At 27.1% G+C, this 26,410-nt stretch overlaps 4 protein-coding genes and 1 long non-coding RNA gene across 9 annotated transcripts; 1 reads left to right on the top strand and 4 right to left on the bottom strand.

Moving 5' to 3' along the window:
* Positions 1-3,733: 3,733 nt before the first annotated feature.
* fray (oxidative stress responsive kinase frayed) lies at positions 3,734-10,254 on the bottom strand. Of its 2 annotated transcripts, XM_075824343.1 has the most exons (8): positions 9,944-10,254; positions 8,803-9,026; positions 5,841-6,644; positions 5,369-5,763; positions 4,894-5,296; positions 4,343-4,615; positions 4,136-4,269; positions 3,734-4,052 (listed from the first exon to the last, which is right to left on the bottom strand). In XM_075824343.1, exons 2-8 carry the CDS (start codon positions 9,005-9,007, stop codon positions 3,981-3,983), a joined length of 2,286 nt encoding a protein of 761 aa, XP_075680458.1. In that variant the 5' UTR covers positions 9,008-9,026; positions 9,944-10,254; the 3' UTR covers positions 3,734-3,980. The 2 variants fall into 2 exon arrangements, with proteins under 2 accessions (XP_075680458.1, XP_027194806.2); XM_027339005.2 differs by lacking the exon at positions 9,944-10,254 and having other exon boundaries at positions 8,803-9,166.
* LOC142646151 (uncharacterized) lies at positions 7,523-7,956 on the bottom strand. The gene is made up of 2 exons (XR_012847140.1): positions 7,787-7,956; positions 7,523-7,597 (listed from the first exon to the last, which is right to left on the bottom strand). It is a non-coding gene; the product is annotated as an uncharacterized LOC142646151 (long non-coding RNA).
* A 138-nt stretch (positions 10,255-10,392) lies between the features above and the next one.
* On the bottom strand, positions 10,393-13,795 carry LOC113789468 (uncharacterized). Of its 4 annotated transcripts, XM_027339007.2 has the most exons (7): positions 12,284-12,646; positions 12,141-12,197; positions 11,750-11,878; positions 11,373-11,684; positions 11,029-11,309; positions 10,667-10,961; positions 10,393-10,581 (listed from the first exon to the last, which is right to left on the bottom strand). In XM_027339007.2, exons 1-7 carry the CDS (start codon positions 12,552-12,554, stop codon positions 10,571-10,573), a joined length of 1,356 nt encoding a protein of 451 aa, XP_027194808.2. In that variant the 5' UTR covers positions 12,555-12,646; the 3' UTR covers positions 10,393-10,570. The 4 variants fall into 4 exon arrangements, with proteins under 4 accessions (XP_027194808.2, XP_075680459.1, XP_027194807.2 ...); XM_075824344.1 differs by lacking the exons at positions 11,750-11,878; positions 12,141-12,197; positions 12,284-12,646 and adding exons at positions 12,804-13,192; positions 13,262-13,501; positions 13,567-13,795 and having other exon boundaries at positions 10,393-10,961; XM_027339006.2 differs by having other exon boundaries at positions 10,393-10,961.
* Positions 13,796-13,931: 136 nt separating this feature from the next.
* Positions 13,932-17,116, top strand: LOC113789466 (uncharacterized). The gene is given in 2 exon segments (XM_027339004.2): positions 13,932-15,902; positions 15,904-17,116. Coding segments are annotated over 2 exon segments (2,952 nt in total). The 5' UTR covers positions 13,932-14,081; the 3' UTR covers positions 17,035-17,116.
* A 3,358-nt stretch (positions 17,117-20,474) lies between these two features.
* LOC142646150 (uncharacterized) lies at positions 20,475-23,058 on the bottom strand. The gene is made up of 2 exons (XM_075824345.1): positions 22,693-23,058; positions 20,475-21,383 (listed from the first exon to the last, which is right to left on the bottom strand). Exon 2 carries the CDS (start codon positions 21,374-21,376, stop codon positions 20,672-20,674), a length of 705 nt encoding a protein of 234 aa, XP_075680460.1. The 5' UTR covers positions 21,377-21,383; positions 22,693-23,058; the 3' UTR covers positions 20,475-20,671.
* Between the last annotated feature and the right edge of the window lie 3,352 nt (positions 23,059-26,410).

Here is a 26,410-nt window from a genome sequence, read left to right on the forward strand (position 1 = left end):
CTAATGACAATCTAATTTGATAATCATTTTTTTCCCGAATTACCCGATTCATCACAATCAACAATCGATCGATCGATTAGTGAAAATAATTAATATATAGTATTCGCCCATCACATTTTTTTTCGTGGCTTTTTTGGATTTTATCATCATCATTATCATTATCACATCAAGAAATTTGTTCTTGTCCACTTTCTCTTTATTTTTTTTTTTTTTGTTGAATTTCATTAGTTTCATTTTGTATTTTATTAGTAAACTGATTGATTGATTATGTAACAATTGAATAAATAAAAAACCAAAAACAAAAAAAACAAAAAAAAACTTTGATCATAACCAAAATAAACAAACAAAATGATAATGTGTGTTTTCGGTCATTTACTTTGTGATGATTATAAATTGATAAACAATTATAATAATAATGCATATTATAAATGAAATTTATTTTGAAAAATAATAAAAAAACTTTCTTTGAAATTTATCCAAAAAAACAATGTCTTTTTCTTGATTGTGAATCCTTTACCTGAACAATTCTAATTCAAAACAAAAGAAGTTCATTGATTTCAGATCCAGAATCCGAAAAAAAGGTCATCGAATTGATTTTTGTAGAACGACTTTCGACATTGTTTAAAAAGAAAATTCCAGGAAAAAAATAAACAAAAAAAAAGAGTTACAATCAAACAATCATTTTTTGAAATGAAAATTGAAAAAAAACGAAAAAGAAAAAGAAAATTTTAATGATTTTTTTTTTTGTTTCAGATTCGATTCATTGAATGATGATGGTGATGACCTTGTGATATTATTCATCATAATTTAACCATGATGAACAAAAATCAAAAATCAAACCAAACAATCATTATGAATGATGATCATCATCAACAAAATGGAAATAAATAAACAATTTTCACATTTTTTTCAAATGCAAAAATGATGATCATCATCATCATTCTAAATAGGAATTGGTTGCCATCAAAACCAAAAAAAAAAAAAAAATTCATATCACATTGATCAAAGGTGATTTTTTTTTCGTTAATGATCACCATCATCATCAGTAGTAGATTTGTTTTGTCTATTCTGACCATCATCATTATCATTATCAACAGATTCAAATGATTTTTGATTCTCAATGTAACAAACAAACAAACAAACAAAAAATGATAGATGACAACATCTTTATATGATGATGATGATGATTCCAAAGATCATCATCGTTTGTAGAATTTTTGTTGTTGTTGTTGTTGTTGTTGTTGTAATAAATCCATTTTGTTATCGTTTCAAAAAAATGGATAACAACAACAACAACAACCAAAAAAACAACATTGATGATAGAAAATGGATTGAAACATTGCGAAACATCAAAAACATTTTAGTCTCTTTTTTTTTGGAATTTCAAAATATCAATCGTTCATTCAAGGATCATATCCATCCATCCATCTATCGATGATCATCATCATGGCCACACACACACATCAAAAGTGTTGATTGAAAAAAATCTTTTCCGAAAACAAAACAAAAAACTTTCCAAGAAAAATGATAATAAATGGATAAACCATCCAAAAAAAAAACCAAAACCAAAACCAAAAGCTAAAATGAAATATGGCAATAAGTGATAAACAACAAACCGAATAAAATGATAGACCCTAAAATGCTGAAAAAAAAACAAAATTCAAACAAATAAATAAACAAACAAACAACCAAAACAAGAATCTTACAAAACAAAACAAAACAAAAAGCGGAACAATAATAAAAAAAACGATTCAATGATTCCAAAAAAAAAAAGATTTATGTTTTTGTTTTCTCCTTTCTTTCATCATCATCATTTTCAACAACAATCCCCCTTTTTTTCTTTTTGTACATTATGACTTGACAATTATCATCTTTTTTTATTCTGGTTTTATTCCATTTGGTCATATTGAATCATCATCATCAGTTAGTTAGTTAGTTAGTTATATAAATATAATGTGAGGTAATATTGTTGTTGTTGTTGGCTGGTTGGTCGATCCGGTGCAAAGTTGTTGTTGTTGTTGTTTTTTATTTCATTTTTTTTATTTTTTATAGCCACGAATAAATAAAATTCAATTAAACTAATGAAAAACAAAACAAAACACAACAGAATATCATTGACATCATTGAAAACAGGGAAGCAGGAAAAAGAAGAATTTTGACCCAAAAAAAGTTTTCCATTTGTTTCGGGGAGAAAAAAAATTTCCAAGAAAATTTCTTTCGTAATTGTTTACAAAAATTTTTTTTTTGTTTTTTGAAAAATATGAATCTAATGAACATATCAAATGTAACATGTTTGAGTTTTAACCGAAATCTTTTATATGTAAAATATGAATGATGCAAAAGGCTAAAGCGAACAACAAAATAAAAATAAAAATCCTTTAGTTTAGTCATAAATTATTTTGGTTGTTTTTCTTCGTTTCTTCTGATTATTATTTTACTGAGAAAAGAAAATTTAGTCCTTTATGGATCCATCGCTATCTCTTTGTATATCCAAGTTTATTGAATTCTTTATGGAACATTATCCGATCCCGAAACCAAAAAACAGCAAAAGTATCGAACATTCATGATTCCAATCGATGTATCGTTGTCGAAAAATTGAAAAAGAATGAAATTTGTTGTTTTTTGCCTTGTCCATTTTTACGATTCCAAATAATTCTTAGGGTCCATTGACCGATGATGATGATGGCCATCAATGGTTGAACACTGAAAAAAAGACCTTGCAATTCTTATTCCATGGTGGCCATTCAAAGAGAGAAAGAGAGAGATTGAAAACAAAAAAAAACATTAACCCGTCAACGGATTAATAATAAATCAAATGAATTTTTGTTTTTTGTTTTTTGCATTCGATCCAAAATGAAAAATAAAAAACACAAAACAAAGAGTGTGTATGTAAGATTGAAATGAATTAATTTGTGTGTTTGTGTGTGTGTAATAGATGACGTAAAATTCTTGTATCGTTTATCTTTTCTTTTAAAAAGAAAAGATAAAGCTAATTGAAAAAAAAACAAAATTGAATAGGAAATTCAAATATTCGTTTCAATTTGATTTTTTTGGGAAAAAATTTTTTGGATAAAAAAACATAATTAATTAAAATGATTATTGAAATTCAAATTCGCGAATGTTTTTTAAACAAAAAAAATTAATTAATTAATTAAAATAAAAGAAAATTATCAAAATTGATAAAATGGACACATACACAAAAAAACACGAATGACATTTGTTTTTCGTAAAGTTTATTCTCATTCGTCATTCGATTTCCGGAAATTTTATTCAAATGAAAATGAAAACAACAACAACAACAACAAAAACAAGTGAGAGTCGAAGATAAAAGAATTGAAATGATAATGAATTCTATGAAAAAATATTTGTTTTTGTTGTTGTTATTGTTGCCGATGATCGATATTTGCATAATGATAATTATTGTATAACAATATTTGCTGAGAAAAATTTGAATTTTTTGTTTGGAAAATGTCAAATTTACTTAGGCATTGATGGGCGGATTTGCTCAATTTTTTAGATGAATTTTTTTGATAAAATCAATGTGTGTTCATAATGAACAAATATAAACAAAACTTTTTTTCGAATTATCGTTATTCGGTTATTATCTCGTCTATAGATACTTCAAAACATACAAAGAACATCTTTATACCGGAAAAAAAAGATTTTCATCTTATGATATACATAGGTCAAAATAGTGTAATCATTTTTGAATTTTAAAATTTGAAAAAAAATGTTTATTTTTCTCAAAATCATCATCATTTTTATTCAAAATTTGCACAGGTTTTTTATCAAATTTTCGGATAATAAATAAATAAATCAGTGAATGTGTATATGGTGGAAAAGGAGAGAAAATAAAATATTATTGAATGTAATAAATTATTATTTTTTAAATATAAATATATTGAATTAAAAATCTGTTTTCATCTTTTAAAACAAAATGCCAAAAGGAAAAAAAGAGAGAGATATTGATTCAATAAAATCTATGATATTGATATCTGTGCATAACCAGTCAATGTTTTTTCATCCAATGGTTCACTATCGTCACAAGAATTCTGGTTTAAAAAAAAATAAATAAAGATTTGAAATGTTTGATTAGAATGTGGAAAAAAATCAATCAATCAATCAAATAACAAACCAATGGAAAAACAATATTCTTCATTTTAGCACGATCTTGTATTAATTTTTGTAGATTCTGTGAAACTGGTTCAAAATCTTTTCCATCAACAAGACCGGCCGATACTAATTCCTGGGCAATACCATTTGCGGTATCTTTTTTTTCCGAGAAAAGACAAAAATAGATTTTGAAAATTAAATTTTTTAATATTTTTATTCAAAAACAAACCTTTATCAACGGTAAAATCAAAACGAATATCATTCAATTCACGTTTAGAATTACGAATACGCAATACAAGATTAATAGGAATATCATCACCCATTGGTTGTTGTTGTTGAGATAATAGTTGAGAATTGTTTTCTGTTGTTGTCTCAACGACCATTGCAGTTGAAGATTGTTGTTGTTGATTTTGAGTCAATTTAACATTGGATTGTTCCAAAACGGATTCTGTTTTTGGATTTGAATCTCCTTGAACTTGTATCAATGATTCATTTGGGATTACTATTTTTGTTTTTCATTTTAATTAAAATTCGTAGACCAACAAGAAAAAAAGTTTCAAATGTTTTTGGTTTCAGGGCAAATTGGTTAAAAGATGATGATGATGATTTTTTTTCGTAAGAAAAGCCAAAACAAAATTATTCCCAGATGAAAATCAGATATAAAAATAAAGAAAAAAACGATGAATTAGCTTAATTGATCCAATTTTTTAAATTAAAAAATAAAAATAAAACTTTTTTCCAAAACAGAAAAAAATTTCATTTAGAATTTAATAAATATACCTTTAGGCATTAATGTCGAATCATTAGTAATGGTCGTTGTTGCATTATGATTATTAACGGGTATTTGCTCGTTTGATTGTTGTTGTTGTTGTTGCGATAAATTTTGAGCTGTTGTTTGCGGCTGCTGCTGTTGGGAAGATGATGATAATGGTGATGAAGATGATATTGGTTGTTGTTGCTGTGGTTGCCGATTTGGTGATGATTCACTACTATTATCTTTATTATTATTTTGATTATCATCATCATCTTCTTCATCCGATGATGACCAAACCCAATCACCAGCTTCAGTACGATGAAGACGACCACTTGCACCTTGTGCACGGCGACTAGTACGAGCTTTTTTCGAACGTTCTTCAATAGTTGGTGCAATAGTTAACAAAGTATTTTGTAAATATTTTCGATCCTGTTATTCATTCATAAAAAATTTCAATTAATTTTGACTGTAATTAAAAAAAAATCGGATTGGGAAACAAACTTTTGATTTGCGAAAAAATTGATGTTTCAATAATTCGGTTGCCGTAGGTCGTTTGTTTGGATCTTTTTGCAAACATTCGGAAATAAATTTACGAACAGATTTACCATAATTTTTATATTGATCTTTTTCATCCGATACTGATTCCAATGTAGGTGGATCATTCTGTAATGTTAACATCAATACTTTCATCGGTGGATATTTATGATATGGAGCTGTTCCAGTGACCAATTCGATAGCCGTTATACCAAGGCTCCATATATCTGCTTTAAAATCATAACCAGTCACCTGTTCCATTACTTCGGGTGCCATCCAACAAGGTGTACCGACAAATGTATGACGGGATTTTTGTCTTGATAAATCACCACCGGTAGCTAACCATGAACTGACACCGAAATCTGATTGTTAAACATGAAAAATCAACAATATTAATTTCAAGTAAATTTACAATGGGAAAAACAAATAAAAACATTACCAGCGATTTGTACGGAACCATCATCACCAAGTAAAATGTTACCAGCTTTAATATCACGATGAATCTGTCCATTTGCATGAAAATATTCCAATCCTTTTAGTACTTCACGTAGAACAGTTGCAATAGTCGCTTCATCAAATACACCATGTCGACAATCTTCATGTTTAACTTTATGTTTAATAATATCCAATAATGAACCACCACCTAATAATTTAATGACTAACCAAAGTTCTTCTTTAACAACAAACGATGTATGATAGGTAACAACATTATCATGATTACAAGCTGACATTGCCTGTATCTCTTTCAATAATTCATCCATCGATGTATTCCATTTTTCAAGATTAATTTTTTTAATAGCACATCTTTCTTTTCTTGGTTTACAATATGCTGCATGTACTACAGCCGTTGCACCAATACCAATAATTTCACCAACTTCATAATCATCAACATTATTTGGCCAATTATAAGCATTCGATGATGCTGGTGATGATGATGTAGAATCATTTAAATTTTGTTCACTTGACATTGCTAATTGTAATGCTAAATCTTGTAATTGTTTACGACGTGAACTTTTCGGTGAACGTGTTAATGTATCTTTTAGATGTCGTATACGATACGATTGATGTGAATGTGGAATAACTGATGCAGCAGCAGCTTTCAATACGGCCGGTTTTGATAAACCAGATGCTAATGATGAAGATGATGATGATGATGTTGATGAACGCGATGATATAATATCACCAGCACCACTATTACCACCGGATGATGGATTCAAAATGGCATTAGCACTTGAAGATTTTTCTGTTTCATTAGGCATTGTTTTTCAGATGGTTTCGGGTAAGAAATTAGACAAGAACAAATATTAATTAATATTAAAAGATTATCGATTAAAACATTAAGAAACAATTTAATGGCAAATAAATTAACGATAATCGTTCAGTGTGTGTGTGTGTGTGTGTGTGTCCTACACAAAGAGAAAATTATTTATGAAAAACAAACTATTTCAACGAAAAATTTGAAACAAAAAATAAAATATCAAAGGGAAAATTAAAACAAAAAAAAATCAATGAATCATGATCATTATCATTATGATTGAATGAAAAAATATTATTATTATTAATATTTATCATCAAACGAATAGAGAGAAGAGAAAAATGAATTGAACCAAAACTCAGGTAATAATGTTAATGATAATGATGACAATCAAAAAAATGAGATTGAAAAGATAATGATTAAACAGAATTTAAGTTCAAAAAAGGGAATGAAAAAAAAACGAATAATAATGAATTGCCCCAGTATCCGATACCAAATCTGTCAATGTTATGTATTATGTTGCATATATAAAAATGTAACGGTAAGATTTTTTCTTCAATGAAAAATGGTACATTTTATTAATCCTCATTTATAATGATGATGATGATGTTTCATTTTACCTAATGCTATATGTTCATTAGCAACAACAACAACAATTTTTGTTTCTAATCTTGAAAATTTCCAATTAAATACAATCAAAACAAAACAAAAAAATGAATTTGTTTGAACGTAAAAAAAATGTACGTATGTGATATATGATATTGAATATTCTTTGCCAAAATTCTCTTGTTTTCAATTCAATTTCGAAGAATTTTTGTTGTTGTTGTTGTTGTTGTTGTGCATGTATAACCTATATATCTTTCATGTTTGTTTTGATTTTTTTTTGGCACTCAATTATTCTGTTATTTATTAATTGATTTATATGAATTTTGACTGAATATCTGATAAAAAATGATAATAATGAGCAAACAAAAAAAAATTAATGACGTGTGTTTAACAATTTTACAATTCATTAATTTTTTTTTTTATAAACACACATTTTCAATTACAAGTTGTTGGTGGTTTAGTTTGTTTCTATCATATTTGTTTTGTAATGTCAAAACAATGCTCGATAATGATTTATAACATACCTGGTGATTAGAATGTGGTGTAGATTTTGATTTTCATAACAACGAAATTGATTGATTCGAAAATGGCCATGAACATTAGCGATCGATAAACATGTGTTTTTTGTTTTTGGTGAGGGAAAAAAAGAAATTTTAATTAATTTTTGATTGAAAATCAAATCAATTTTTTTTGTAAGAACCTTTAAAACATTAAAAATTCGAATAATTCGATTACACTTTTCGAATCGATTTTGTTTTATTCGCTTGACTAAAATCAATTCAAACGACGACGATGAAGTCGACGAAGACAACAATGTTTATTTTTTAATAAATAAATAGAAAAATGATTCGTCGTTGATGATAATGTGATGATGATGATCAACAGGATGGCAAAGAAAAAAAACTATCTATATAAATAAATTCATTATAGGAAAATTTCTATTTCTATTTCTTGTTGTCATTCACATTTGCATAGCTATATTTGTTTTCCTGGGTTTGTTTTGGTTGCCTATTGCTAAATAATACGAAAACACTGAGCTGAGAATGGGAAGAAATTTGTTATTTCTGTCAAAAATAAAAATTCGTGTCACAATTTACACAACACATCAAATCATCAAAGAAAAATAATCAAAGGAAAAAAAACCAGGCAAAACAAATAAACACTCACAACACATGTAACAAATTGATGGGGGGAAAGAAAGAAAGAACGAAACGGAACAAAAAAAAAAGAAAAAAAAGAAACGGGCTGTGTTTATGCAAGAAAAAAAAACGCGAGCCGGTTAGTTTAACTGGTTTTTTTCATTCTTGGTTTGGTTAGTTTGTTTGGTTGCTGTCGTCGTCGTCTTTGTCGATTGGGCTAACCATCTGCAATATATGCAATATAATTGCATCAAATAAAATTGATTCGAAATGCGCATGCGTTTTATCAAAATTTTACCGTTTTAAAATATTCTTTCATTGAATTTATGAGAATTTTTTTCCGATTTGAACATTTTATCAAAAAAAATCAATTTTGATTTTCTTTTAAAACAAACACTTACCTAACATACGATGTTTACGTCGTTGTTTGACCATATTTTTAATATCTTCATCAAGAACATCTTTGGTTGCTGATATTCGTCGATAACGTCCGGTTAATTGTTCAGCAACTTCTTCCGATACTCTTATCATACGTTCATAATCATTATCAGCTGCACGTATTTGTGGATTATTATTATTATTATTATTACCATTTGTTTTAGCCATTTTAGTAAATTGATTCGAACTAAAAACACCGGATAAATTATCAACATCATTAGTAATGAATAGATTTTCATTTTCATCAAAAGAATAATTAATTATATAGGCTTGTTGACGGCCCGAATTTAGTGGCCAAATTTTTCGAATCATAATTTTGGGTGATTAGTTTGAAATGAATGAATGAACGGAGGAAAAACATCGAAAAAAAATTTTGATCAAAGAAAAGATGTTTGGAAAAAAAATTGATCTAAACATCACCAACAACATGGTAACATGTTGACGAATCGTCAAATGATAATGATGATATTGGATATGATTTCTCAAATTCATCATTTTTGTTTTTCCAATCCCTATCAATCAATATCATAGAAGAAATTTTCAAAACACTGCTCATGCTCTGATCATTTACCGATCAACCAATACCATGGTTGAAATAAAATCAATTTAACATCATCAACGATTGATTGATGGATGGATGGAAAATTAATTGTAATTCGAAACACTATAATTGAGCAGATGGTTTCATTCGAATTGTACATCGAACAACATAATTGAATGTTTCTTTATTATTATCATCATCACCATCATCATTATTGTCGTCGTTGTTTGTCATTACGGATGATCATAACTTTGATGATAATCATAATAATGATGATGATGTTAGCTTCTTAAATCAACCAACAAACAAAGAGAAAGCAAAAAAAATGAAAAAATGAAATGGATAAATTCATTACCAAACACGCACACAATATTGACCAATTCATAGAACGAAATTATTATCATCATAATGATCGTTGATCAGAAACAAAAACAAAAATCAATTCAATTCCAGAATCGTGAACAACAACAAAAAAAAATCATCAACAAAATCACACCCGAATATTACCATCGTGATTCGATTTAAAAATCAACAACAACAGAAAAAATGAAAACAACACTTACATTAATTTAATTTATTTTTGAAGAAGATTTTACGAAAGAATTTCAAAATAAGAAATCATTCAAACAAAACAAAAACATCAAATTTTAGTTGTGTGTATTTAATAGTCTGCTATGGACATATATTAAAAAAATACAAAATCTAATCATTCTTTTAACCTAATCGATTAAAAAAAAAGATTGAATTCATTTCATTTGGTAAATCAGCCCCCAAAAAACATCAAATTCAATATGTACACTTGATGATCAATACAAAATTATTGCCATTAATGATTGTCTTAATTTCTTTGAGTTAAATGATAAGTTTCTCTCTCTCTTTATTTGTGTGTATGCGTGTGTAAACAACACCGGAAATTTTTTTATTATTATTACCACCTCAAATCACTATATGTCATATAATCAGTCAGTCAGTCAGTCAGTATTATCAATGAATGTTCTTAAGATGATAATCAAATTTTTAAAAAAATGATAATTTTCTATTTCATCTTTTTTATTTTTATTTGATGATAATCATCATCATCATTATTGATGATGACAAATTTTTTTTTATCAATTCTTATTTTGTTGTTGTTGTTGTTGAGTGTCAAGTGGTCAATCTGTTGTCTTTAGCTTTTTTTCACATCAAAAACATTACATTAGATCTGAGGAATGTTGTTGTTGTTGTCAAAAACAAAAAAAAATGATTATTGTCATTAACAACTTGGTCATGTTATTATCTTTTATTACTTTTTAACAATGATGATGATGATGTTTTTGGTATATTTTGTTGTAATAATTTTGTTGGAAATTCCGGTAATCTCATATACATTCGTATTGCTTCAATACGATCATTTGGTACGATAATAGATGATGCCTGTTTTAGAAAAGCAAAATGTTTTTGATAAAATTGTTGACATTGTTCAGGTGATTTTGTTTGCAATATTTTTGCAAATATAAATGCATCAAATTTAGGTCGAATATAATCCATAATGGCTAAAAAAATTATTACTTCATAAATATTCCATTTAGGATTACTTTTACACTGTGTGTGTGTGGAGAAAAACTAATTAATCCAATATCAATAATATTAAACAAAACAAAAAAAATACCTTTTTAAGAAAATGTAAAAATTTTAAATAATCCATACTATTTTCACGTAATTTACATGTTTCAAATAGATTCTGTTGTTGTAATTGTTGTGTTTGTCGTCGTAATTCATTAATCTGTTCACGACGTTCTTGAAAACATTCTAATCTTGTTACATCGAATCGAGGATTTGATTCCTGTTGATAACATTTATCAATAATTGTTGCCAAATCTAAACAACCATTATCATGATCTTGATTACATTCAATTTGTTCATTGATTAAATCAAATATAGTTGTATCTTCTATTAGTGAAACAAAAATAAAATGTAAAAAAATATGAAAATTTTCCAAAAAAAACATTTTACCTTCACGATTAATCATTAATACTTCGGAAACACTTGGTGGACGATTTTGTTTTGTATAATACATATAGAATAATTTATTTACAATATCATCATCATTGATCATAACTTTGATCATATCTAATTTATGTTCAGTAAAAATAAAACGTTCAATATGTGCACGTTCAGCATAATCCATTGGTTGTGGTGCAAATGATAATTGGCTTAATATTTGTATACATTCTTTTAGATGAAAATCTAATGCAGTTAAAAATCCTAATGATTGTTCTTCATTCATATTGGCCACTTCTTTAGCTAGATCAATAAATTCTCGAACTATAACAAAAAGAGATAAATAAATAAATCAAATTTTTCAAAAGTTTCATAATCAAGATTCTTACGTTCATCATCACCAATATTCGATTGTGGTTTCCATAATAATATCGATTTACGATCGACATTATTTTTATTATCATCGATAATGGATGAATCAATTTCTGCTTGATAATCATTGCCGACACGAATTTTATCTACCGAAAGAAAAAAAATAAATAAAGTTTTTCATTTATAAATTTGGATCAATTGAACAATCTGCAAACTGTTACATATTTTTAATGATTATTATTAATTATTAATTTGATTGTTGAAAGTTTTGAATGATTTTTTTAACTCCGCACAACATTACTTAACACTGCCAACTTACTACACACACATGTCTTTTGACTTTTTTGGATTGCTCAATATTCATCATATTTTTGCATTGAATACATTTCATATCTTTATGAATCATACTTTTATTTTTTAAAAATTCAATCGCTTTATCGTTGTCATTTAATAATGGAAGTATTACTGTTTGAAAAATATTACGCGATATAATTATGAAAATTAAAAGTCAATTGATCTAAAAAATTTTAATCCAAAATGCTAATACTTACTTTGGCTAAACACACCTAAATTTATATTAGCATTTGTTAATGTTGTTGGATGGACAATCGGATGATTCATAATAGAATTACAATGATAACTTTTTCGAGTATTATGGCTAGACAGCGTGGATGATGATGATGACAATGATGTTGTTGTTGTTTGACGTTGTTCATTAGTTTCATCAGCTAAACGAATTCGTTTACGAACATCATCGGTCATTTTTTGAACCGCATGATCGATTCGTTGTTGATGTATTGTATCAGTTACTTTGTCCGTCATTTTGGTCAACAATTATCATTGAATTTCAAAACAAATTCAATATATTGAGCAATCGAGGATCACGTGACTCATCATCAAAATTATTATTTGTTCATAAAAGTAATGACATTTATTTTTGTTCAATTTTTGAAATTATTTTCTAATTATTGAAGATTTGTACAAATAAACTTAAAATTTAAAAAGAAAAACATGGAATTCAAGTTAAATAGAACCATATGAGAAACATTGATATGGTCATTAATGTCATGCCACCGAACAGGACAAATTTATCACCAATATGTCGTTTTTCAATTAAACGCATCACGGAATTTGATAGGCCGATACTGTTCAATGCTTCGAGAAGATTTTTTCTCGTATTTTTCAACATTGATCGTTGTTGACGAAGTGTTGACAATACATTCGAACCGGTAGATAACATTTCATCAACATGACGATTAAAACCACCTAATTTGGTACGTTCTTGATCAAAATATTCTTGAACACCAAGATCGATTTGTGTATCATTTTTAGCATGAGTTTCAGCATTCGTTGTAAAACGTCTTGTTAATAATTCTTCACGTTCACGGTGTTCACGTTCACGATGTAATCGTCGTTGATGTAATGTACGAAATGAACTTAAAAGATGTTTATGATCATATCTAAATCAGTGATGATCGATTGAAATAGAAAATTAAACTTTAAAATAAATTCAAAAAGGAAAAACTTACCTTAATTGATCTAATTTTAATTTCATTGTATTTCTTTGCGAACCAGATGTTTTATTTACGGAAATTTCAATCCTATCCAGATATTGTTCCAATGATTTAATACGTTCATCAATAGCACCTTCAATTGCTTGTGCTTGTATGGAATCATGACAAGATTCTAATCGTCGAAATAATGAATCTTGTATCTCATCGACAATTCGATGTGCATTGGTAAAATTCTCATTCGAAGAGAACATTTTTCTATTGATTTTCAATTTAAAATGATTATTTTTTTTTATTGCATCATCACATAATGATCACATTACCCAAAGTTGACGTGTACAAATGTTTTTTTTTCGAGAAAAATTCAAATAAAATGCTTACAGGATTATCGAGAAGTATTTTTTTGAATCAACAAAGCAAACGATTCGACATTATTAATTGGGATGAATTATTATGCGATTAAAAAATATTTTTTTAAAAAATTAATAAAATTTAGAAAAAATAAATGCCAACAAACACTGATTCTATTTGGACAATATTATCATCGAAAAATTCGAATAGGTTTCAATAGCCGTTTGATGTATCATTTTATTGGAACAAAAATTCTGAAAATCCAATCCAATCATGTGATCCTATATAATTTCTCTGTTATATACCATTGAAACTCCACCTTTGCAATTTGTTGCATGCTCCAAAGTTATCAGGAATTATTGTTGTTGTTATGCAAGCGCGTGATTCCAATGTTTTGAATCGTGAATTTTTTGTTTTTAAAGTTTTTAAATTTGAATGATAAAAATGGATTTAATCGAATCAATGGATACTTCGGAGCTGGAAAAAGATGAAACAGATGATGATGATGATGGTGATAATGATGAACAAGAAATCCAAAAAGATAAATATCGCTTTACAAATGAATCAGATGTTAACCGAACAATTCACATGGAAACGACAGAAAATTCTAAAAGAATTAAACGATTTAGATTTCTGTGATAATAGTGAAGATGATGATAAGGATGATAACAAAGAATTATCGTTAAATCAAAATCGAAAAGTAACACAATTAGAAAAACGATATTCAACAACATTATTGACAACATTCTACAAACCATATCTTCGTGATAATCGTGGTTTTAGTGCACCAAATCTTTTCAATCCTGAACATGAATATGTTCTTGAATCACGGATTCAAATGATATTACATCATCCTTGTCATGTTCGAAATTGGACAGAAAATGAAAAGAACGTCATACTTAATGAAGTACGATCACAACATTTATTCAAACAAACACGTTCGATCGTCAAACGTATTGAAGAATTGTTAGTATTACCTGTACGTAATGTCGAACAGGCTGAAGAAATTAAACAATTAAATTCGGAATTAGCATTGAAACGATTATCACATGAAGAACCGGAGCGATTCTGTTCGAATATCGATTGGTTAGCCATTGCTAAATTATGTGAAAATGAAGATCGAAATGATGATGATTGTGAACTTTATTATAACAATTATCTACATTCCAGTGTAAATCGTCAAGAATGGACAGAAGAAGAAGATGTAAAACTTAAAGAATTAATTGAAAAATATGGTGAAAATGATTGGGATCGTGTTGCGGTCGAAATTCATACCGGTCGTTTACCATGGCAATGTTGTTCTCGTTATCAATCACGACATTCAAAATCATTACATATGACCGGTCCTATTGATGAGGCCGAAGCAAAAAAACTTCTTCGTTTAATTGAACAGGCACGTACAGATGGTGGTGAAGTTGATTGGAAATATGTTTCACGTATTGAAGAAGGTCGACTATTACCACAGATAAAATATTTTTATCAACAACATCTGCTCGAATCATCAGAATTAAAATTGAAAAAATATACTCGTTGGACACGTCTTGAAGATACGATATTATTTGCTGCACATAAATATTATAAAAATGATAATAATGATGATAAACATGATTGTATTTATGTAAAAATTGCTAAACATTTACCTGGTCGTACAAATCGACAAATACGTGAACGTTATACAATGATATTATCACAACAACGACAACAAAAAGGTTATTGGAAACAATCGGAAGATTTAGCTTTATTAAATGCATGTGCAAAAGATTTACTTGAAAATGGTAAAATTGATTATGTTCGTTTAAATCGTAATCTATTTCCATTACGTAATCCACATCGAATATTTCATCGTTTTCGTTTATTATCAAGATATTTACCGGAAGATTTTTATCATCAACCAATCAATAATAAATTATTAGATTGTTTACATCCGGTCAAAACAAAACGTTTTGCAATGAAACAAATTTATCGGCCAAAATTACCAAAAAATCGTCAAAAATTATTCAATTATTTACGGAAATTATCCAATATTCAACAGATGATTATGGAAGGTAAACAAATTGAATATAATTTTGATGATGATGATGATGATAAAAATGATGAAGATTTTATTAGTGATAATGATAGTGATAATGATGTTGTCGATGTTGATATTGTACAACAACCACAACAACAACAAACAACAAAAACAAACAAAATAAATTTACCAACAGCATTAACCGTATTGACTAAACCTAATGATAAAAATGATGAACAACAATGGACAATCGATTCTTGTATACAATTATATAAACATCTTAAACCATTGGCTGGATTTTTTTCAACGTCGTTGTATATATGATACAAATGGTGATATTTGTTTGACAGATATGTTACGTACAATTTTACGAGAATTATTAGATACGGATATTGTTACCGATATTTGTCGCGGTACTAGTTCTTCTTCTTCTTCTTCTTCATTGATTAATCAATGTAATAATAATAATATGAACCTTGAAACTAATGATCAATATAATCATAATAATGTTAACAATGTCAATCCATTGTCATTGGATACTATAAGATTCTATTTAGCTTCTACATCCGTTTCAATCAATCAACAACAACAACAACAACAATCTAATAATATTCGTTCATTGTTTTTACCAAATTATTCAACAACATATGCATATGTTTTAATGCAATTTTTATATAATGCAATGTTTATTCATTCAGTTGAATGTCAATATAATATTAATGATAATAATATTGATAATATTAATGGACAATTAGAATATCAAAAATTACGTTCAATATTTATATCATTATTTTTATGGCCTGCTTTATTATCCAGATTAAGACCTGATACTGATTGTAATGATAAACAATTACAGGAAATATTAATATCTAATCAACAACAACAAAAAAACAACAACAACAACAATGTTATTAATTCAATGAATATTGAATTACCGAAAAATTCTGATGAATCAAGTTTAATGATCAAATGTCGAAAAAGAGGTAGAAAACCGAAACGTCAATTTCGTCATGAAAATTTGGATAAATTTCTGCGTATTCGTTCAATGCAGAATAGAATATTTTTTATTAATAAAAATCATAATTATGAATCCGAACAAGTTTCACCATCATCATCATCATCATCACCATTACTATGGTTTCAACAAAAAAATTTTAAAAAATTAATTACAGAAAAAGTTACAGAATTTCTTGAAAAAATTTCCAAACAAATTGATGATGAATGGTCACGTCGTCAAAAGGAAAAAGAATTATTATTAGAGGAAAAAAAGAATAATAAATCCTGTTCAAAAATTGTTGTTCATAAAAGACGTGCACGATCTATTGATAATGATGATAATGATGATAATGATAATCCGATTTCGAATAAGCCGAATATTGTACGACGACGTTCACAACGTATTTCATCATCATCACAACAACAATCATGATTTTGAAAAATTAAATGTTGAAATTTTTAAAATAAATAAATAAACTTTTTTTTTCGTTAAAAAATTTGAAAAATGATTCTCAAATTTTTTTTAAAAAATTTCAATTATAAAATCTATTGTGTTTTTTTTCTGATGATGTGATTTTTGGGACAATTTTTTTTTTTTTTTTTTGAAAATTAAATCCGAACTTTGGTAAATAATGGATGGATTTTTTTCGAAATTAATTTATTAGAAGAGAAAAAGAGAAAAAAATTGGATAATCTTTTCGGATGATGAAATTTCTCATTGTCCGCGGACTGAAATCTATTTCAAAATGTTGTTGTTGTTGTTTGTTTTGGTTAATTTTTTTCATTAAAAAGCAAGATTCCATGGTAACAAAGTTTTCTTTGGAATTTTTTATTTTTTATTTTTTAAAGAATTTCGTTTCAATTTCAAGTGATTCGATAACAACAATAGAAACGAGAATTTTCTTTTTTCAATCAAAATTCATCTTTTTTTTCCTTATCCCACACAAAATGTTACTAGATTTTTTGTTGATGTAATAAGAATTTCCGAGAAATGAGAAATGGGGAAAAAATTATTTCCGTTTCAATTATTTTTATTTTTGTTTGTCGATTTGTGTGAATATTTTTGTTCAAAATCAATCTCAAATCACCATGTATCTTGTTATGAAGAATTTTTTTTGAAAATTGAATTTCAAAAACAAGATAGAACACCAGCTGTGTATGTACATGTATGAATGTGTCTTTTGGATGTTTCGGATTCCTGAATGAATGAAATTTAACCCAATTTTTTTTCTTCTCTGCATACCATAATCTAATTTTGTAGTTGTTGTTGTTGTTGTTGTTGTTACAACAATTTGATTTGTCTTTGTATTGTTATTTGATGATAATGATAATGATAAAGGGAAATGAAAGTGAAATGAAAGAATCCGGTAAACAAATTTATGTAGTTTTACATCATCATCATCATCATTGATAATAATCGGCTTTCATTATTATGGGATATCCGACAAACAACAACAACAAAAACAAAAAATGAAAGACTGACTTGATGGTTCAAAAGAAATCTTATGATTGTTGTTGTTGTTGTTGATGATGATGATGACCAAAATGAAACTTAAAACGAAGAAGAAGAAGAAAATAAAAAAGTTTTTCTTTTTAATCAAAATTAATTAAAAAGATTTTTTTGTTGTTTGTATGTTTGTTAATGTAATGTTGTTGTTTTTTTTTGGATTTTCAGTGGAAAAATCAATTTGATTCTGTGTTTTTAATTACTTTCTTTTTCACTTTGTAATTTTTTTTTCACTTTGTATTGAAAAAAAATGGATTTTTTCGCAGTGCAAAAACAACATCATCATCATTAATTTATGATCTAAAAACAAAAGAAAATCCGCTTTGAAAATTTTCTTCCTTCTTTTTTTTGTTGTTGTTGTTGTAAATTATTAATTAAATCGAAAATCTCGAATGACACATTTTTTTTTTTGGTTCTAATTGGAAACAAAGGTAAAACTTTGAAAAGGACACATCCATCATCATATTGTTTTTTTTTTTGCCACCGTTAAATTGAAATATGATATAAATAATGTCCGATGTTTTGCAGAATTTGACATTGGGTTTTTGTTATTCAATTAGTTTTTTTTTGGTTGTTGACAATTAGTCGTCCAAGATAAACTTCATGATAGTTGACATAATTAGTGATTCATTCCAAAAAAAAATTTTTTGTTTGTTTCCAGTTCTGTTTTGCAACATAGGAAATTTCCTAGAAAGAGATACTTTTTCCCCGGAATAAAAAAATCACAGCTCATCAAATAAAGAGTTCTTTTTTCGGAAATTTTCCGATCTTACACCAACTGTAGAATGACTTTTGGTCTCTTTTTTTTTATCTCCTTTATCTCTATATAATTATACTAGACTAGATGATAAAATACCAACACAGAATCCGATCAACAAAAAAAACTGTCTGATGTTCAAATTGTTTTCGGCTTGTTTATCGCAACATTTTAATCGCATCAAAATGGACCAAATAAATTCCTTTCTATGGAATATTGTGTGTGTGTGTGTGTTTGTGGTATGTTAACAACGACAAAATTCCTTGCATTCAAATGAACTCCATTCGCGGTGGTCCTGGGTATTTTTTTCTGGTTTATTGATAAAAGAAAGAATTATTCAATTCAATTTTTTATTAATAAATAATTTACGTCATTGGCGAACAAGTGTAAACACACTACTAGCTATAGTTGCCAGTAGGCATTCCAAACAAAACAAAAAAATCCATGAAACTGATGAATTGAATAAATTTGAAAAAAAACAAAAAAAAAAACAAGCAAATATTTACTTGGACAACCAGTGTTCAACTGTGATTATCATCATCATCATGATGTTTTTTTTTTTGTTTGATGTACATAACATATGGAGATTATATAACCGAATGTTTCAATTTTTTTTTTTCGTTTTTCCAAAATTGTTTCTCGGCCTGGCTATTTATTTATTTATTTCCTAATTATCTTATTACATTTTTTGTTGTTGTTGCTGTTGTTTATTTTATTATTTTCAAGAAGAAAAATTGGTCACTGATTGATATTGATTGATTGATCTATTTTTTTTTTTTTTTGTTTTGTTTTGATGTTAATTAATTTAATAGATAATAGTGTTGATCACATAATCTCTTTTATGATTTTGTTTTTTCTTTTCTATCCCTCACCTCCCGATTATCAACCAACCAACCCGTAAATCGCCCTTTTCCACCAGAAAAAAATATGAATATTTAAATCGAAGAACTTTAACCAAGAAAAACATCATAATCATTATCATCATCAAAAACAAACAACAACAACTTTTCAAAAGATCATTCAATAAAGAATTAGAGAGAAAGAAAGAGAGAATCATTAAAACTTACTTGTACACACCTACACCTACAGTGTGTATACACACCTACACACAACACATCAAAGAAACTGAATATTTTCAGTAAATCATAATTGTGGAAAATAAAAAGTTTTTTCTTTCTTTCTTATGTCTTTTCAAGCAAAGAAGAAGATGAAAAACATTTTCATTTCTTAATTGTGCATTCACATAAAGATATGGATATTTTATCAAAATTTTTTCCATCTCTGCTAATTACTAGAAAAACTCTGTTATAGCTTTCTCTCTTTCTCTCATTCCAAAATAAAAGTTTAGTTTTTTCTTCATTTTCTTCTTCTTTTCAAGTCGATCATTCATTATTACAGAAAAAAAATTATGTAATTTATTTGTTCAAGTGGAAATTTTGTTTTACTTTCTTCAACGCACACACACACACACACAGAATCGTATATCTTTTTTTACACGATGATTACCTTCATTTTTTTTTCTCTTCAATCACAAAAAAAAATGATTTTCATCAGAAACTAACTTATTGTCGTTGTTGTTGTTGTTGTTGTTATCATCAAAGAATGAGGTTAAGAGGATGTGAAAATTATTGATTGCTTCCAATTTTCCTTGGAAATGAATGTCAAGGACCCATGTTTGAAAAATAATTATCAAAATTTTTTTTTCTGGAAAAATAATCACGTTTTATTTTTTCCACTTAATTTTTGTTCTGAAAATTTTTAAAAGTTTGTCAAAGACATCATTCAAAAGGTCATTTTTTGATTCACTTATGGAAAGCATAATGATGGTATGAACATTAATTGTGGATGATTTTCCAAATTTTGTCCTTCAATTTGTTGTTCTTGCTGCTGTAGTTGATGATGAAGAATCTTGTTACAATTATCATTCGCTAATGATGATGATGTAGATGTTGATGGTAATTCTAATGAAGAATTATTTCCCAAAAATATTGTTTCGAATTCATTAACAGAATCTTTTATTTCATCATCATTATTATTACTTTGATTAATATTTTTTTCAACAACAAATTCATCACAACTACTTTCCGAATCACCATCATGATGATGATAATATTTATTTAAAGATTTCATAATAATTTCTGATTCATTAGAAGAATATTCTTCTTCTTCGTCTTCATGTTTATGTTGTTGTTGAAATTTTTCATCATCATCATCATCATCTTCAAATTCGGTTGTTAAATCATCAACATAATCAAACGATGATGTTGTTGATGATAATGATGATGTTGTTGATGAATAATAACCATTTTCAACATCATCAACAATATTATTATTATCATTTTTATTATTATTATTATTAAATCTTGATAATGATGATTGTTTTGAATATTTATTTTTATTATTCATTTGTTCTTCTTTTTCTTCTTCTGTTGAATTATTAAAAATTATTTTATAGAAAAAATTTACAGATTCTTTCAATATTTGTACAAAGTCAATAAAAAATTTGTTCATTGAAATTCTATTATTCGTGGTGTGTGTGTGTAAATGTGAAAAAAAATGAAAAAGAAAAAAATTATTATTATTATTATTATAATGAAAAAACAAAAGCAAAAAATTTTAGATGATAATTTCTCTGTACAGGTAGGTAGGTACAAGAATATTCTGTGCTGTTTTTTTTTATATTTAAACACGACAAGGTGTGTACATTGTACAAAAACAAAACAAAAAATTGAGAATTTTTTTTTGAGTACATTTGATTATCGCCAAGGTTATTGTTGTTGTGTTGATCCAAAAACAGAAAATAAAAATTGACAAACACCCTTCTCTTCATTCTTCTCGAGTCGATCATTATTATTTATTACCAAACACACGCAAATATATCATTCATGATTAACAATTCAACACCGAGGATATATGTGATAATATAAAAAAATGAATGATAATCATAAATTTTAATGATAAAAGAATAACAGCAAAAACAGAAAAAAAACAATGAAATTTTCCTTAAGCTATTAAAAAATATTAAGGTAATATTAGTGTTTGTGATCATAGTGATGGCCGAAAAATGATGAAATCTATTCGAGGAAAAATGTAACAGAGAAACAAAAAATTACATTTCTTATGTAAATAATAGCTTTCGGATACACACATATACACAGGCTGACAGACAAACAGATTGTCGTAATATATTGGGCAAATCATCATCATTATCATCATACCGGAAAAAACAAGAATTCGAAGGTCTCATTCACACACACACACACATTCTATATTCTTATATCATTATTGAACAAACAATTAAACAATGTTGGAACAAACAAACAAAAAAAATCAAAATTGATTTGAAGCAAAAAATTCTTCCACATCAAATTGATTGTTATTGATAATGATCATTGATAACTTTGGTATTCGATCTTTTTTGCACTCTCTTTTCTCTGGATTGATTGGATTTCATCATAGCATCAATTGTGAGAACCGCATCTTTTTTTTTGGTTCGAATCTGCCAATCGATGACAATGATGATAATGATGATCTAGTTTTTTTAGATCAATATTTGACTTTTTGTCGTTGTTACTCACTACACTTTTATTTGTTTGAGGGGGAAAGAAATAATGATGATGTTATCAGATGATGGTACTTGCACCTCAAAGATGTTTTTTTTCTCAAATATGGGGGGAAAGAAAAAGGATTTGAATTTATTTTTTGTTTGTTTGTTTGTCGGTCTGAAACAAAATAAAATTGTCAATATGAATTGGTGATGATTATATCCTGAAGATATATGTGTAACAAGTATTGAAAAATGTATGAAAAAAAAATTTTCATATTACCTTTTTTATTTTGTGAATATCTTTGTTGGTATGAATGAATATATGTCTTCAATTAAATCGTCAAAATTGATTTTTTGTTTGTTTGTTGAAAACGATATGCAAATTATAATATTACCTCTCTATTTCTCGCTTTCTCGATTGACAAATACCAAAAAAAATGATGATAATAACGATGGAAATTTTATTTCTTGACAAACAAATAAAAACTAAAAATAAAATTCTGTTTCAGTAAATTTTTTTTTTCTAACTTTTATTCTTCACATACGCACATATTTCTCATTATTTTGTTAATTGGTTAAAATATTTATAGTAGAAAAAAAAATTTAAGTATGATTGATTCGAAGAAAGTAAACAAACAGAGACCAAAAAAAAAAAAAAAATTCAAATTCAATTTACAAAAATTCAAATTCTTTGGTTCAAAAAAAAATTCATTAGTTTTTTTTTTGTTCTTCGTTCGACTACTACTACTACTACTACTGGATAAATTTAAAAATAACCAAAAATAATGGAATTATCGAATCAAAAATCAAATTCAATTAATTGTATATTTTCAACAAGAAAAAGAGATAAAACAGTCTTCAGAGAAATCTCTAACCAGACCGAAGGAAAAAAATGCTAAATATTTTTACTTTTCCTTCCGTTTTTTCTCCCGTTTTCTGGTGCATCATTTTATCTTGCTTATATTCATTGTTTGGATAATCTTTTCAAATATTAATGACGTCATTTTGTTGTTGTTGTTGTTGTAAATTATTAATTGTTTTTTTGGATATCGTTGTTGTTGTCGTTGTTGGTTATTGATTGTGATCGATCACAATCAATACGAAAATCGATATGGATGAATTTTTATTTCGGGTGGTGGTGGTTTTTCGATATATTTTTCATAACCCCCACACTACCTTACGGTAAAATTAATTCCAAAAAGAAAACAAAAACAGAAAATATTCATTGTCGATAAATTCTCTGTTTTTTTTTTGCTTTTGGATTGGATTTTTTTTTCATTTCATCTCATCACCATCTCTCCTTTACATTCTCAATGGATTTTGTTTATTTTTAGCCTGATTAATTTTTATTCAATCCAAAAGTTGTTTAAAAGTTTTCGTCGTCGATGTTGTTGTTATTGTTATTTTTCATAGATGTTAAACACACACACACACACACAACAATCAATAATTGAATTGTTGTTTAGTTGTTTGTTTATACTTTCGAAAAAAATAAAAAATAAATTCATTATGTTTACACAAATCAGTTCCGCTACAATTTTCTAGCGAAAAAGAATTATTCAACACACATCAAATAAACAATGCAAAAACAAAAAACACTTTGATTAAAATGAATAATTGAAACAAAAAATTTTGCATTCGATTGTTTGATATGAAAAAATTCTTATTTAACCCTCCGCTATTCACGCAGCATTTCTCACGTCGTTATCCATGTGGGGTCATTTTGACCCCAACTTTGATCGCTTTTAAATTATGTTAGAAAGTTAAAATAATCTAAAATTTTGTGCTCAACTCTTAGAAAATATTATCAATTTTAAAATTTCATCAAAAATTCTATCTTAAAAGCATATCATTAATGATACAAAGCGGCAAACAAATTTTGATTTTCCTATTAAATTTGGGGTCCGTTCATAACGTAAGTGTTGTAGGTAGGGATCCTACAGCACTTACGTTATGCACATTTAGACTTCATCCCGAAAATCGATGATTTCTCCACTATTCTTAGTCGGAAAACGGTGAAAATTGCCTATCATGTTCAATAAACATAGATCTTCGATCATTCAAGAGAAAATTGATTTATGTTGATAGATTTTCGAATGGCGAAGTTTTAAATGTCGTTGGGGTCAAATTTGACCCCACCTGGATAGCCGAGGGTTAAAAAAAAATGATAAAAATTGATTAGCCAATCATCCTGGGCAAATATAGAGAGAGAAGAAATTTTGATAATAATAAATGAACCTATAGACAAACATACATAACAACAAATTGAGTGGGATAAAGAGGGGAGAATGAGAGAGGGGATGGAATAAGGAAAAACAATACAATTGAACTTGTGATTATTATCATCAAAAAAAAAGTACAACAACAAAACGGAAAAAAATGGACAACAACAACAACAACAGAAATCAAAAATCAATATAATAATTGAAACAACAAGGACAACAATATCAATCATCATATGATATTTCATTTTGGTTCATTTTGTAATTTCATTGTTGTTGTTTGGAAAACTTTTTTTTCATTGAAAAAAATAAAACAGCAATGACAATGACAATGAAAACAACAACAACATGAATTAACACAATAACGGTATTTTGTTATTTGATCATTTCATGTTGTCCATCGAAACAAAACAAAACAAAAAATGAAAGGTTTTCTCAACAATTCTTTCATTCAATTGAATTGAAAATTTCACATGTTTCTGTCTATTATTCATTAAAGATTGAAATAAAAATGAAAACATAGAAAATTTCCGGAAAAAAAAGATATATGAACATTTTTGAAACAAAGAAATTTTTATTATTCAGAAATGAGGAAAAATTTTTTATTATTATTTCTTTACCTTTGTTTTGTTGTTTTAAGCTTTGAAAAATTTTCCAAAAAAACTAAAGATTTCTAAATTCTACAGAATAATGATTGGAAACAATGGAAAGAATTATTTTTTTCACGTTCATTTTCCTTCTTATGTTGCACAATATTATCTACAGAATTCCGTTATCAAAAATCATGATTGAAGGTAATTTAAAAAAAGGAAAAAAAGAAACAATAATGAAGAGAGAGAATTAACAAACGCAGATCATATTTCCAAAAAATTCTGTTGATAATACTTTTGATAATGATAAAGTTTTTTCACACACATACGAAGAGAATATTCTACTTATTGATTGTAAAAATACAAGAATTGAAATAAAGAATATTGACTATAATAATTATAATAATAAAACGAAAATAAAAAATGTACCGACATCTTTCAAACTAACAAGTTTTATTCTGAAATAATTTTTATTATATTCTTCCATATCATTGAACATCATTATCAGTTCATTTTTTATGGATGATCTTAGTTCAATGGAAAAAAACGAGATGATTTGTACTCAATGTTACAAAATTCAACTCTGTTTAATATCATCATTATTATGACTTGAAATTAAACTTTTTACATACGAAAAAAAACGTACTTTTACGTAATAAACCAATAAGTCGAAATCAAACCAAACCATGTCATGAAAAATCAATAAATAATTTCAATTCTCATCATTATTATTACAATAATATTTGTAACGGAACAGAAAATACTAGAGAAGAGAGAGAGAGAGAAAAAAAAATTGTAATTATAATAATAAATTCGGGTGAGATGAATAAATGCAAATAAAAAAACTGATGATGATGATGATTAATTTTTTCATTTCATTTCATTCATGTTGTTGTCATCGAATTTCTGAAATCAATGAAAGTTCAATCATCATCGTCATCGTCATCATAATGATTAAAAAGAATATAATAATAAAATTCATGTAATAATATTTCCCCTCAATCCAGTAGAAAAAAATATACAATCCCACAATACAATTTTGTGTTTGTTGCATTTATTTATTTATTTTTTTTTCAATGAAAAATTCATCAATCACATAAACATATTTCCCTTGATGAATGTTGGCTTCACTGTCGAAATTGTCACACAGACACACATATTATTAGAATTGGATTTAATTTGATTT

This window comes from Dermatophagoides pteronyssinus, unplaced genomic scaffold, assembly GCF_027571235.1.
Source record: "Dermatophagoides pteronyssinus isolate colony J.1.1.1.1 unplaced genomic scaffold, Derpt_VIB-CSIC_2022.12 sq0071, whole genome shotgun sequence".
Classification (NCBI taxonomy): domain Eukaryota; kingdom Metazoa; phylum Arthropoda; class Arachnida; order Sarcoptiformes; family Pyroglyphidae; genus Dermatophagoides; species Dermatophagoides pteronyssinus.